The sequence below is a fragment of the Benincasa hispida genome, chromosome 5 (genome assembly GCF_027475165.1).
Source record: "Benincasa hispida cultivar pf3 chromosome 5, pf3_genome.v1.1, whole genome shotgun sequence".
Classification (NCBI taxonomy): Eukaryota; Viridiplantae; Streptophyta; class Magnoliopsida; order Cucurbitales; family Cucurbitaceae; genus Benincasa; species Benincasa hispida.
Genome location: NC_143482.1, coordinates 70175904 through 70190816, shown reverse-complemented (window position 1 = coordinate 70190816; position 14913 = coordinate 70175904). Strand labels below are relative to the sequence as shown.

Genomic DNA, 14913 nt, shown 5'->3' with positions numbered 1-14913 from the left:
ATCTCATTTATAACCATTTCATTTTTTGCTTTTAGTTTTTGAAAATTAAGTCTATTTCCTCCTCATTTCTTACAATAATTTGCATCTTTTTCTTAAATATAATAGTTGCATTCTTAGCCAAATTATAAAAACAAACACAAGTTTTTGAAAACTGTTTTTTATAGTTTTCAAAATTTGGGTTGGTTTTTCAAACTAGTGATAAAAAGTAGATAACAAATGAAGAAATTTTGAGGTGAAAATAATGTCTATTAGCTTAATTTAAAAATCAAAAACAAAAAATGAAATGCATTTCATTTCACTTTTAAAAATCGAGGCAACTAATAAAAACTTGTAAAAATTCAGAGACCAAATAAACAAATATCAAAATTCTTACATCCCCAAATAGATAGATCAAATTTCCTGAGGTGGTTATAATGGGATTGATTATCAAGGAGATTAATAAAAGCAATCAAAAGATCCAACCCTTTCAATGCTACCTATACCCCATACCATACAAAATAGTAGCTTATGACCAAAACTAAGAGAATGAAACTGGGAGCTGCAAACATAATATACGAAACAGCAACTCTAACTCACAATATTCAAGACATGGTCTTTACAAACATATCTAGTTTTCGTCATAACTAGTACACTCCAAATTGTGGATTCATCTTCATCCATCAAATCAAAGAGCAGGTTGTAGATCATGAAAGTCGCTCGTACGGCCTCCACTCCTTGACACTCGCTCTTAATGCCTCCGGAACAACAGCAGACCAGGAGTGCAATTCTGGAAATGGTCCAGTCAGAGCAAGATAATTCTCACCCTTCTCTTTCGGCAATTTTTTCCAACACAACTGCAATTAAGACTTCAAAGTGAGATCTTCGACTACCATAGGCGTACACAGCAATTGTATACTTATCCACATTTCTATGTCCAAAATACCAAATGATTATGAAGCGATACTAACTGAATCTTAAAGTCTAACATTTCATCAGTTTTTATTTCGACAACATCATGACTTACACGAAGAATAAGAATCTAACTAAACATATCAAAGAAAAGATAAACAAATAACTAAAAACATAAAAATTAAATTAAATTAAAATGTAATCTAATCTAAATTTAAAAAAATAACATTCAAATTTAAATAAAACAAATCTCTTAATTGCCACTATACTTAGATGTGCAACTATAGGTCAACATCGTGACCTAGAATGCCTTATAAGGTTCTGAAGATCCTATTTACAGCCTCCAATATGATATTCAGATATTCATTTGGACTGCTCATATGCTGTCTAACAAATCTAACAAAATATGCAATGGTTGGTATTGTATGTGAAAGATACATTAAAGCACAAACCATCACTCCCCCTCAAATTGGTTTGGAGATATTTTCAATTGTCAACTTGTCAAATCGTAACTTTGAGAGCTTCTAAGTTAACACACCGACAATTTTCTTTGTTGTTCAGAATACACAACAGTTTTCTTTGTTGTTAGAAGATAAAGAATACACATTATTCTGACATCAATCTTCTCCCTTATAAAGTGTTTATCAAGCTCGATATGTTATCACGAAGGACTTGATTGTGTCATCTTTGCCATAGTAAATATGCATAGGCACCCATCTAGAAGAATTTCAACTTTTCCAACAGTCCCTTTATCCATGAACTCTCAAAATTGTCATGGGCTGCCCTGAGTTCTACTTCATCATTACTTCTAGCTACCATACTTTTCTTTTTGCTTCACCTGGTAACTAGATTTCCTTCAACAAACAAACAATAATCAAAAGTAGATCTTCTATCTATCATGCTACTTGCCAAATTAGCATCGGTGTAAATTTCATTTAGTAGTTGTACTTCTTAAAAAGTATGCCTTTGAAGTTCCTTATGAATATTTTAAGATCCTATAAATTGCTTCAAAGTGAGATGGCCCTTGGGCATGCATGAACTTGCTTGCCATAATAACTTAAAAGCAATTTCTAGACAGTGTGAGATAAATAAATAAGTTGTTCCACAAGTCTTTGGAATTTTTCTCATCTTTACCTCTTCCTTGCCGCAACCTGCAATTTTAAATTTGATTCCATAGGAATTTTTGTTCTCCTACAACCAAGTAAGTTTTCTTCTTTAAGCAAATCAATAGTATATTTTCTTTTATTGACAAGAATACCTTTTTCTGACGTAGGAATTCAGGAAACACTTCAAAAGTCCAAAGTCTTTTGATTTGGAATTCATTTGCTAGGTTTTTATTAAAACTATTTAGTCTAGCCTCATCATTACCTCTAAGGATGATACCATTAAAACAATCATCTTGTCATTTCCAATGTCTATAGAAAATAGTATGATCTACTAAACTCTGGAAAAACCAGATGTGTGTGGCTAGACACGAGTGGTTGATGTTCATGAAACCATGAGTTGCAATTAGCTCCAGGGGCAAATTGAAAGAGAATTAATTGGTTCTATGTCGTTTCTTTTTATGAAAATAATAGATCTTTTTACTGAAGGATCATAAAAAATAAGCTCCCCATCAATTATTTCAAAGATCAAAGAGACTACGACTAGTGATACTGGAGACGACAATGGCAGATAAAACAGCGACTACGAATCATGATTGGTGTTTCCAGAGCGCAAACTAGTGTTTTAAAAAGACCTCTCGGGCGTGCGTTGAGCCTTGGGATTTGTTATTATTTGAAAAAAATAGTAATAATTAAGGGGTTTTCTTCTTTATTAACTAAAAAAATCAAATTTAGTGAACCTAAATGCAAAATTTCTTGTTTATAGATCTTTTTTTCCTTCATGTTTCCAATTCAACTAAGCTTTCTCTTCTTAATATAGTATTTTTATACATAGTGCGCCTAGAAAAAAAGCCCGTGCTTTTCTTTGCCCCTTGCACTTAAGCCCCAAAAGACTATTGTGCTTCATTATGTCTTGAGCTTTAAAAGACACCGGCGAAAACAATGAATGATTGATAGAAATGAAGTAACGAACAAACCTAGTAGAGATTGCCAACGGAAAATAGATGGCGTGGAGGAGGGTGGCTAAGGCTTTTTTCATGGCTAAGGTTTCAACTCTAAATCGTGTACCTTTTGAGAGAAAATAAAATTCTCATTCACTTTTCCCTTGGAACTATTTACAAAAACAAATATAGTTAAGCTAGGATATATAAAAATGATCCAACTGAAAAATAGGAGATTCCCTTAATTAAAAAAAAGAAATAAAAATGTGTCATAGACAAATAATTAAAAATATAAAATTAGACTAAAAACTAATATTAAAAAAAGATAATATTTAAATTTAAATACAACAAATTTGGGTTAAAACACCACTATGGTCATTGTACTTTGGGTTATATTCTATACCTATATTTGCACTAAATTGTAGTACTTTCAGTTGTCCAAATTGCAGTACCAATACTTACAATACCTCTTAAATTTCATAAAACTTCTATCAAAATTGGTGAAACAATAATAATCATTTTTATATAAGAAAAGACACTATGTGAATAGATTTTCACAATTTATAAAGGGAATCTTAATTAGAGACCTTTTTTTCTTTTTGGAAAAAACCAACAATAAACTACAACAAAAAGTACAAGGGCTAAAATTGAATATTTAAAAGTGTATAAACTAAAATAGAACAAAACCAAGAGTACCAAGACCAAAATGATATTTTAACCAACAAATCTACATCACTACTACCATAAGATGACCTCATACCAACAATATAATAAATTAAGGTTAAATCACACCTTACATTATATATGGCAAAATGTTGGAGCTTTCAAATTTTCACACGCCGAGATAGCGCATAATAATAAGAAAAATTATAATAGGAAGCAAAATAAGGGAAAATATCAACCAATATAGCACCATTTAAAAATAATTGCACATGTTGACCAACCACCTTTTAATTTTTTTTCAATTTCCAAGTTTGCCCTCCTCTATTCCTATTCCTTTTCTTTTTTCTTTTTTTTTCCTTTTTCTTCTTCTTTCCTCCGTATTCTCCGTTCTTTTTTTTTTCTTTTTTTCCCCTATTTCTTCTCCTCTCCTGCTGTGTGTTCTTCATTCCTTTTTTTTTTTCATTTGGCTTCTTTTTTTTTTTTTTGTTTTTTTTTCATTGCTTATTTTTACTTTTTAATTTCTTTTTCTTTCTTTTTTCGTTGTTAATTTTGATTTTCAATCTTCAATTTTTTCATTGTTAATTTTTTTATTGCTTAGTTTTACTTTTTAATTAAAAATTAATTGATTTAAAAAATGGAGAAAGCTAGGTTTCAAACCAAGGAACTAAAAGAGCTACTTTTCTCAATTTTTTAAATTTGAGATCTTTTTTAAAAACGGAATGAGAAATGGGAATGTTACAAAGAGACTTCCTTTTTTATTTGCAGGACTTTAAAAGTATGAAATTTAACGGTAATAAACTTCTATCACTAATAGCCTGTGATATCAATAACAGACTTAGTTTATTGGTGACAGAGTTCCTATCACTGACAAACTATGTGAATCAATGATATAATTTAGGTGGATATCGTAATATTTGTGTATTGATAATACCAATTATTAGTGATATTAGTGATAGAACTTAGATATCAATCATATTCATATATCAGTATATCGATACTTGAGTAGATATTAGCGATAGAAGCCTATTAGTGATAAAAGTCTTTTATTAATAATCATGGTAAAAGTTTCTCAATAATAGCCACTGATAACTTTAAGTTTTAATCTTTCAAAATTGATAGTGACTAATTATAGCCACTAATATTTTATGTCATCGATAACTTAATCTTTGATGATTGCTTTCACAGTTAATAGCCACATATAGCAGTCTATCATTGATAGCCAACTTAATTAATTCAGTTAATAAAGTTGAATCTCGAACTAAAGTGTAAGTGGGATGCATAGAAGCTATCACTAATAGTATGTTACAATAATAGAAGTTGTTATAATTCTATTGTTAGGATTTTCCATTATTGTAAATATTTTGTTATATTTCCTTTTCTATGCTTCTTGTATATATTCAAATCTTTGGTGAATGAATAGAGTATTCTGATTCTCTCTCAAACCTAAGAGTTTCAGAGCACTCTAAACAAACTTAGGGTTTTGTGAACCTTAGGGTTTGAGAATTTAGAACCCGCTTTTGTCACGTCTAGTATTTTGTGGAGGAGTGAGTTTACATCTTTGTTCACAGCCGCCGTCTTCCGTTTGTTTGCCACCAGAAAAAAAACAAAACAAAACAAAAACAAAAAAGTAGTTGTTCGGCACCGCCCAATCTGTCGAGGAGCCCAGTCGCGATCTATAGAACCCTAAAGTCCGGACTCTATCTTACCAGCGCGTGAGGCTCGCGCACCACCTTGCTTTTCTACCATCGATCCACGTGCCGGCGCATGTAGGCGCGTGTGCCACCTATTTTTGTTCGTCTTCTGTGGGTTTTCTCAGTTTTGTTGACTCTTCTTAGTGGTGTGTTTGTTTGGGATATATAGATATACTAACTACTTGTAAAGACATCTCTTCGGTAAATTAGGGTTTGATTCTCTGTTGTCCAGTGTCTATTTTTTTTAGGTAATGACTGATAAGAAACCAGTAGTCATGTCTGAGATTGTTCCTATAGTGTCAAAAGTAACTGAACACAAGTTGAATGGATCCAACTACTATTCATAGAGATCAAATGTTCGCCACTTTATTAGGAGCATGGAGATGGATGATAACATCACATAAGAGCCACCGATTGATGCTAATAAAAAGATTTGGTGGCGGGACGATTCAAGAATGCAAAGATTTGGTGGCGGAACAATTCAAGAATTCTATTGACCGTGAAATCATTGAACTAGTAAATCATTGCGAATCAGTCAAGGAACTATTGGAATATTTGGATTTTCTTTATTCTGGGAAAGAGAATATTAATAGAGTGTTTGATGTTTGTAAATACATGTGCGGAATTCAATGCCTTGATGCCAATCAGCACGAATCCAAAAGTTCTAATGGCTCAACGTGAAAAGTTGTTTATCATGAGTTTTTTAGTAGGTCTTGCACCTAAATATGAGATGGCCAAAGATCAAGTGTTGTCAAGCTCAAATATCTCATCGTTGGAAGAAGCTTACACTCGAATACTTCATACCGAGAAGACACAAGCAATTACGTCATCTGATTCTAGTAGTGCTTTGATTGGGCGCACAAATGATTATAGAGGTAATAAGGGGTTTGAATCAAAAAGCTCCAAAGATCATCCCAATAACCAAAGATTAAATCCAGAAGGTGTTGTTTGCTATTACTGTCATAAACCTGGCTATACAAAACGTGAATATATAAGATTGATGAATAAGGGTCAAAGGGTGCCATCACCCTCTGCACATGTCGCCTCAACTCCTGATAATCTTGACAAGTCAATTACGATTTATGCAGAGGAGTTTGCTAAATTTCAACAGTATCAAAAGTCATCGAGGGCATCATCTTTTACTCCCATTACGGCCATCGCAGAGACAGTAACATTTCTAAATGCCTTCTTTCCTCCACGTCAAAATGGGTCATTGACTCTGGTGCTACAGACCATATGACAGGTAACCCCAGTTTACTCTCTAATCTTTGTACATCTACCTCTTCACCTAATGTCACCATAACTGATGGAACCTCCACTTCTGTTTTAGGATCAGGAACCGTCCATCTTACTGAATCAATTTCTTTGTCATCAGTTTTAAATTTACCACATTTCTCGTTTAATTTGATTTCAATCAGTAAACTCACTCGTGATCTTTATTGTTGTGTCTCTTTTTTTCCTGGTTATTGGATCTTACGACGAAGTAGACTATTGGTAAAGGGCGTGAATTTGGAGGTCTTTACATCTTTGAGCCATAAACACCTACGGCCATCACATGCTCAAGCGTGTCGTCTCCCTTTGAAAAACATTGTTGTTTAGGTCATCAATCTATCTCTATGTTGAAGAATCTTCGTTCACAACTTCAACATTTGTCTTCTTTAGATTGTGAGTCATGTCAGTTTGCTAAATTTCATCGTTTGAGTTTGTATCCTCGAGTCAATAAACGAGCTAGTGCTCCTTTTGAATTAGTTCATTCTGATGTTTAGGGTCCATGTTATGTTGAGTCATGTTATTCTATAATTAGGATTTTCAATTCTTGTAAATATTTTGTGATATTTTCCTTTTCTATGCTTTGTACACTTGTATATATTCATATCTTTGGTGAATGAATAAAGCATTCTGATTTTTTCTCAAACCTAAGAGTTTTACATGGTATCAGAGCTCTCTAAATAAACTTAGGGTTTTGTGAACCTTAGGGTTTGAGAATTTAGAACCCATTTGTGATACGTTTAGGGTTTTGTGGAGAGGTGAGTTTACTCACAGTCACTGTCTTCAGTTCGTTCGCCATCGTTAGTCGCCGCCGCCGGGAAAAAAAATAAAATAAAATAAAAATAATAAAAATAAAAATAAAAATAAAAAAGCTGTTTTTTCGACACCGCCCATTCCAAAGAGAAGCCCAGCCGCCGATCTAAAAAACCCCCAAAGTTCGGTTGTCATCTGACCAGCGCGTGAGGCTCATGCGCCGCCTGTTCCAACCTGCTGTCCGTCCACGCGCCGGCACGTGTAGGCGCGTGCGTCGCCATTTTTCGTCCATCTTCAGTGAGGTTTACTCAGTATTGTTGGTTCTTCTTAGTGGTGTGTTTGTTTAGGATATATAGATATACTCATTGCTTGTGTAGACATCTCTTCGGTAAATTAGGGTTTGATTCTTTGCTGTCCGGTGTCTACTTTTTGAGGTAATGGCTGATAAGAAACCAGTAATGTCTGAGATTGTTCCTATGGTGTCAAAAGTAACTGAACACAAGTTGAATGGATCCAACTACTATTCATGGAGATCAAATCCAAGAGGTGTTGTTTGCTATTATTGTCATAAACCTGGCCATACGAAACGTGAATGCAGAAGATTGTTGAATAAGGGTCAAAGGATGCCATCACCCTCTGCACATGTTGCCTCTACTCCTGATAATCTTGACAAGTCAATTACAATTTCTACAAGGGAGTTTGCTAAATTTCAGCAGTATCAAGAGTCATTGAAGGCATCATCTTCTACTCCCATTACGACCATCGCAGAGACAAGTAACATTTCTAAATGCCTTCTTTTCTCCACGTCAAAATGGGTCATTGACTCTGGCACTACAGACCATATGTCAGGTAACCCCGGTTTATTCTTTACCCATTGTACATCTATCTCGTCACCTAATGTCACTATAGCTGATGGAACCTCCACTCCAGTTTTAGGATCAGGAATCGTCCATCTCACTGAATCAATTTCTTTGTCATCAGTTTTAAATTTACCAAATTTCTTATTTAATTTAATTTCAATCAGTAAACTCACTCATGATCTTCATTGTTGTGTCTCCTTTTTTCCTGGTTATTGCTTATTTCAGGATCTTACGACGAAACAGACTATTGGTAAAGGGCGGGAAGTTGGAGGTCTTTACATCTTTGAACCACAAACACTTACGGCCATCACATGCTCTAGTGTGTCGTCTCCCTTTGAAGAGCATTGTCGTTTGGGTCATCCGTCTATCTCTGTGTTGAAGAATCTTCGTCCACAACTTCAACATTTGTCTTCTTTAGATTGTGAGTCATGTCAGTTTGCTAAATTTCATCGTTTGAGTTCGTATCCTCGAGTCAATAAACGAGCTAGTGCTCCTTTTGAATTAGTCTATTCTGATGTTTGGGGTCCCTGTCCTATTGAGTCCAAAGGAGGCTTTAGGTATTTTCTTACATTTGTCGATGACTATTCTCGTGTTACATGGTTATATTTAATGAAAAGTCGTCCTGAGTTACTTTCTCATTTTCGTAACTTCCATGCCGAAATTCAAACTCAGTTTAGTGGTATTCTTAAAATCCTACGGAGTGATAATGCTAAGGAATATTTCTCTCATACACTCAAGTCTTATTTAGATGCCTATGGCATTCTTCATCAATCTTCTTGTGTTGAGATACTCCATCTCAAAATGGGGTTGCAGAACGAAAAAATCGTCATCTCCTTGAGACAGCTAGAGCTTTGATGTTTCAGATGCATGTTCCAAAATCCTTTTGGGCTGATACTGTTTCTACAGCTCGTTTCTTAATAAATCGCATGCCCTCTTCCATTCTTAAGGGTGATACCTTTTCGTACTTTATGCCCCAAGCAACATTTGTTTCCCATTCAACCCAGAATATTTGGTTGTACCTACTTTGTTCGGGATGTTTGGCCTCAGCATACCAAGATGGATCCAAAGTCCTTAAAATGTATTTTCCTTGGTTATTCCCATGTCCAAAAGGGGTATCGGTGTTATTGTCCTAGTCTTAATAAATATTTAATCTATCTTGATATCACGTTTTTTGAACATACCCCATTTTTCTCATCACCGTCTTTCTCTTTGAATAAGAGTCAGGGGGAGCATAAGGAATTAGAGGATGATTTCCTTGTCTACACAGTTATTTCTCCTTCTGATCCTCTTCCTGATTCATCTCTTCCTGTGGCTACCTCTACTCTTCCTGATTCATCTCTTCCTCCCATCGTTAAGGTCTATACTCGACGACAACCTTCTCCAGTTCCATGCCCTATACCAGAGTCTTCTTCGTCATTGGATCCAGAAACGGGTGATGATCTTCCTATTGCTCTTCGTAAAGGTAAACGTACTTGTGCTCATACTATTTCCTCTTTTGTTTCATATAACCATTTGTCACCTTCCACATGTTCATTCATTGCATCCTTAGAGTCTGTATCCATCCCGAAAACTGTCCATGAGGCTTTGTCTCATCCTGGTTGGTGTGCCGCAATGGTGGAGGAGATGACTGCCTTAGATGATAATTGTACTTGGGTAGTTTCTCTCCCTGCAGGAAAGAAGACTATCGATTGCAAATGGGTGTTTGCAGTTAAAGTTAATCCTGATGGTTCTGTTGCTCGATTAAAAGTGCACCTCGTAGCGAAAGGCTACGCACAAACTTATGGCGTTGACTATGTTAATACTTTTTCTCCTGTAGCAAAAATGGCATCTGTGAGGTTGTTTATTTCATTAGCTTCAATCAATCATTGGCCTTTACATCAGCTTGATATTAAAAATACATTTCTTCATGGTGATCTTCAAGAAGAGGTGTATATGGAGCAACCACCAGGGTTTGTTGCTCAGGGAGAGAATGGAACGGTGTGTCACCTTCATAAATCTTTGTATGGTTTAAAGCAGAGCCCACATGATTGGTTTGGTAAATTTAGTCAGGTGATTGAAAGCTTTGGAATGCGGAAGAGTAGGTCAGATCATTCAGTCTTTTTTAAGAGATCTGAGGGTGGTGTCATCTTGTTAGTTGTATATGTGGATGATATTGTGATTACTGGTGATGATGCTTTAGGTATCCAGTCTCTAAAGACCTTTCTTCATAGTCAATTCCATACAAAAGATTTGGGCATGTTGAAATACTTCTTAGGAATTGAGGTAATAAGAAGCAAGAAAGGAATTCTATTATCACAGAGAAAATATGTACTTGACTTGTTGACTGAAAGCTAAGGGCTAAGCCATGTAGTACCCCAATGATGCCCAACTTACAGCTCACAAAAGATGGAGAATTGCTAAAAGATCCTGAAAGATATAGGAGGTTAGTCGGAAAACTTAATTACCTTACAGTGACTCGACCCGACATAGCCTATTCAATAAGTATTGTGAGTCAGTACATGTCATGCTCTACAATCGATCATTGGGCTGCATTGGAACAGATTTTTTTGTTATTTGAAGGCTGCTCCCAGGCATGGTTTATTATATAAGGATTATGGTCATACGAATATTGAATGTTTCTCAGACGCTAATTGGGCAGGATCTAAAGAAGACAGAAGATCAACCTCAGGATATTGTGTTTTTGTTGGAGGTAATTTGATTTCTTGGAAGAGTAAGAAGTAAAATGTGGTGTCACGTTCAAGTGCAGAATCAGAATATAGAGCAATGGCACAATCTGTGTGTGAATTGATTTGGATATATGAACTTCTTGTTGAGTTGGGATTTGAAATCACCACACCGACAAAGTTGTGGTGTGATAATCAAGCAGCACTTCATATTGCGTCTAATCCAGTATTTCATGAAAGGACTAAACATATTGAAGTTGATTGCCATTTTGTACGTGAGAAAATTCAACAAGGGTTAGTATCTACAGGATATGTGAAGACTAGAGAACAATTAAGAGATATCTTCACGAAAGCATTGGATGGAAGACGTATAGATTATCTATGTAACAAGTTGGGCATGATTAACATATATGCTCCAACTTGAGGGGGAGTGTTATTCTATAATTAGGATTTTCCATTCTTGTAAATATTTTGTGATATTTTCCTTTTGTGATATTTTCCTTTTCTATGCTTTGTACACTTTGTATATATTCATATCTTTGGTGAATGAATAAAGTATTCTGATTATTTCTCAAACCTAAGAGTTTTACAAGTCCAAAGGAGGGTTTAGGTATTTTGTTACATTTGTCGATCACTATTCTCATATTATGTGGTTATATTTAATGAAAAGTCATTCTGAGTTACTTTCTCATTTTCGTAACTTTCATGTTGAAATTCAAACACAGTTTAGTGGTGCTCTTAAAATCCTACGGATTATAATGTTAAGGAATATTTCTCTCATGCACTAAGTCTTATTTAGATGCCCATGGTATTCTTCATCAATCTTCTTGTGTCGATACTCCATCTCAAAATGGGGTTGCACAACGAAAGAATCGTCATCTCCTTGACACAACCAGAGCTTTATGTTTTAGATGCATGTTCCAAAATCCTTTTGGGCTGATATTGTTTCCACTGCTTGTTTCTTAATAAATCGCATGCCCTCTTCCATTCTTAAGAGTGAGATACCTTTTCGTACTTTATGTCCCAAGTAACATTTGTTTCCCATTCCACCCAAAATATTTTGTTGTACCTGCTTTGTACGGGATGTTCGGCCTCTACATACCAAGCTGGATTTAAAGTCTTTAAAATGTATTTTCCTTGGTTATTCCCGTGTCCAAAGGGGTATCAATGTTATTGTCCGAGTCTAAATAAATATTTCGTCTCTCCTAATATCACGTTTTTTTAACATCCCATTTTTTTCATCACCATCATTCTCTCCGAATAAGAGTTAGGGGGAGAATAAGGAATTAGAGGATGATTTCCTTGTCTACACAGTTATTTCTCCCCCCGATCCTTTTCCTGATTCATCTCTACATGTGGCTACCTCTACTCTTCCACCCATCGTTAAGGTCTATACTCGACAACAACCTCCTTCAATTCCATGCCCTGTACCAGAGTCTTCTTCGTCAGTGGATCCAGAAACGAGTGATGATCTCCCTATTGCTCTTCGTAAAGGTAAACGTATATCTGCTCATCCTATTTCCTCTTTTGTTTCATATAACCATTTGTCGTCTTCCACATGTTCATTCATTGCATCCTTAGAGTCTGTATCCATCCCTAAAACTATTCATGAGGCTTTGTCTCATCCTGGTTGGTGTGCCACAATGGTAGAGGAGATGACTGCCTTAGATGATAATTGTACTTGGGATTTAGTTTCTCTCCCTACAGGAAAGAAGGCTATCGGTTGCAAATGGGTGTTTGTAGTTAAAGTCAATCCTGATGGTTCCGTTGCTCGGTTAAAAGCATGCCTTGTAGCGAAAGGCTACACACAAACTTATGGAGTTGACTATGCTGATACTTTTTCTCCTGTAGCAAAAATGGCATCTGTGAGGTTGTTTATTTCATTAGCTTCAATCAATCATTGGCCTTTACATCAGCTTGGTATTAAAAATGCATTTCTTCATGGTGATCTTCAAGAAGAGGTGTATTATGGAGCAACCACCAGGGTTTGTTGCTCAGGGGGAGAATGGAACGGTGTGTCGCCTTCGTAAATCTTTGTATGGATTAAAGTAGAGCCCATGAGCTTGGTTTGGTAAATTTAGCAAAGTGATCGAAAGCTTTGGAATGCAGAAGAGCACGTCAGATCATTTGGCCTTTTTTAAGAGATCTGAGGGTGGTGCCATCGTGTTAGTCATATATGTGGATGATATTGTGATTACTGGTGATGATGCTTTAGGTATCCAGTCCTTAAAGACCTTTCTTCACAGTCAATTCCATACAAAAGATTTGGGCATGTTGAAATACTTCTTAGGAATTGAGGTAATAAGAAGCAAGAAAGGAATACTATTATCATAGAGAAAATACGTACTTGACTTGTTGGCTGAAACAGGGAAGCTAGGGACTAAGGCATGTAGTACCTCAATGATGCCCAACTTACAGCTCATAAAAGATGGAGAATTGTTAAAAGATCCTGACAGATATAGAAGGTTAGTCAGAAAACTTAATTACCTTACAGTGACCGACTCGATATAGCCTATTCAATAAGTATTGTGAGTCGGTACATGTCATGCCCTACAGTCGATCATTGGGCTGCATTGGAACAAATTCTTTGTTATCTGAAGACTGCTCCCAGGTGTGGTTTATTATATAAGGATTATGGTCATACTAATATTGAATGTTTCTCAGACGTTGATTGGGCAGGATCTAAAGAAGACAGAAGATTAACCTCAGGGTATTGTGTTTTTGTTGGTGGTAATTTGATTTTTTGGAAAAGTAAGAAGCAAAATCTGGTGTCACGTTCAAGTGCGGAATCAGAATATAGAGCAATGGCACAGTCTGTGTGTGAATTGATTTGGATATATCAACTTCTTGTTGAGTTGGGATTTGAAATCACCACATCGACAAGGTTGTGGTGTGATAATCAAGCAGCACTTCATATTGCGTCTAATCCAGTATTTCATGAAAGGACTAAACATATTGAAGTTGATTGTCATTTTGTACGTGAGAAAATTCAACAAGGGTTGGTATCTACAAGATATGTGAAGACTGGAGAACAATTAGGAGATATCTTCACAAAAGCATTGGATGGAAGACGTATAGATTATCTATGTAACAAGTTGGGCATGATTAACATATATGCTCCAACTTGGGGGGAGTGTTATAATTCTATTGTTAGGATTTTCCATTATTGTAAATATTTTGTTATATTTTCCTTTTCTATGCTTTGTACACTTATATATATTCATATCTTTCTATGCTTTGTACACTTGTATATATTCATATCTTTAGTGAATGAATACAGTATTCTGATTCTCTCTCAAACCTAAGACTTTTACAGAAGCTATTAACGATAGCATGTTATTTGATGGTAAAAAGGAATGACATAAGTTATCTCTGATAGCATGTCTTTAGTGATAGAAGCCATTACCGATAACCACGATATAAGTGATATCAGTTATATTAGTGATGTTGGTGAGAACTTAGGTGATATCCATATATCGATGACATCAATGATATAAAAGTCCATTCCATTTGATGAAATTCTATCATTGATAGCCACTGCTAAAAGCTATCGGTGATAGCCACTAATAGAAGCTATTAATGATATTCACATATCAACGAAGGTGTATATTATTTAAATGAATGATATTAATGATTTTGGTGATTTTAGTGATATGACTTAGGTAGATATCAATGGTAGTCACTTATAGGCCTCTCATTGATAGACTTATATCACTTATAGCTTTAAATGTTAATCTTTGAAAGTTGATAGTTTCCTTTCAAAGTTGATAACAACTTATAAAGGTCTATCTTCGATAGTGACTGATAGTCATAAATGTTAATATTTCAAGTTTGATTCCAATTGATGAAAGTGTACCAATGATAACCACTGATAACTAATAGCAAACTGAAAGCTAATATTTCAAGTGTTACTATCAAGTATTAACATTTCTCAAATTGAAAGCTATCACTGATAGCCCACACGTAGCTCACCATTTCGCCTTCTTCTTCTTATTTTTTCAAATTGAAAGCTATCACTGATAGTTGTTGCCAGTGATATCTGGCACTAATTTTGTGCTATATCCCTAATATGTTTATCTTTG

General features: G+C 35.2%; 1 protein-coding gene across 4 annotated transcripts in view; it reads right to left on the bottom strand.

The window, feature by feature from the left end:
* Positions 1-386: 386 nt before the first annotated feature.
* LOC120069080 (uncharacterized) overlaps positions 387-14913 on the bottom strand; it is a 34958-nt gene continuing 20431 nt past the window's right edge. For all 4 annotated transcript variants that reach the window (XM_039020756.2, XM_039020760.2, XM_039020757.2 and 1 more), the window contains one exon: positions 387-833. In XM_039020756.2, the coding sequence (XP_038876684.1) occupies positions 684-833 (150 nt within the window). In that variant the 3' untranslated portion in view covers positions 387-683. The remainder of the gene's footprint in view (positions 834-14913) is intronic.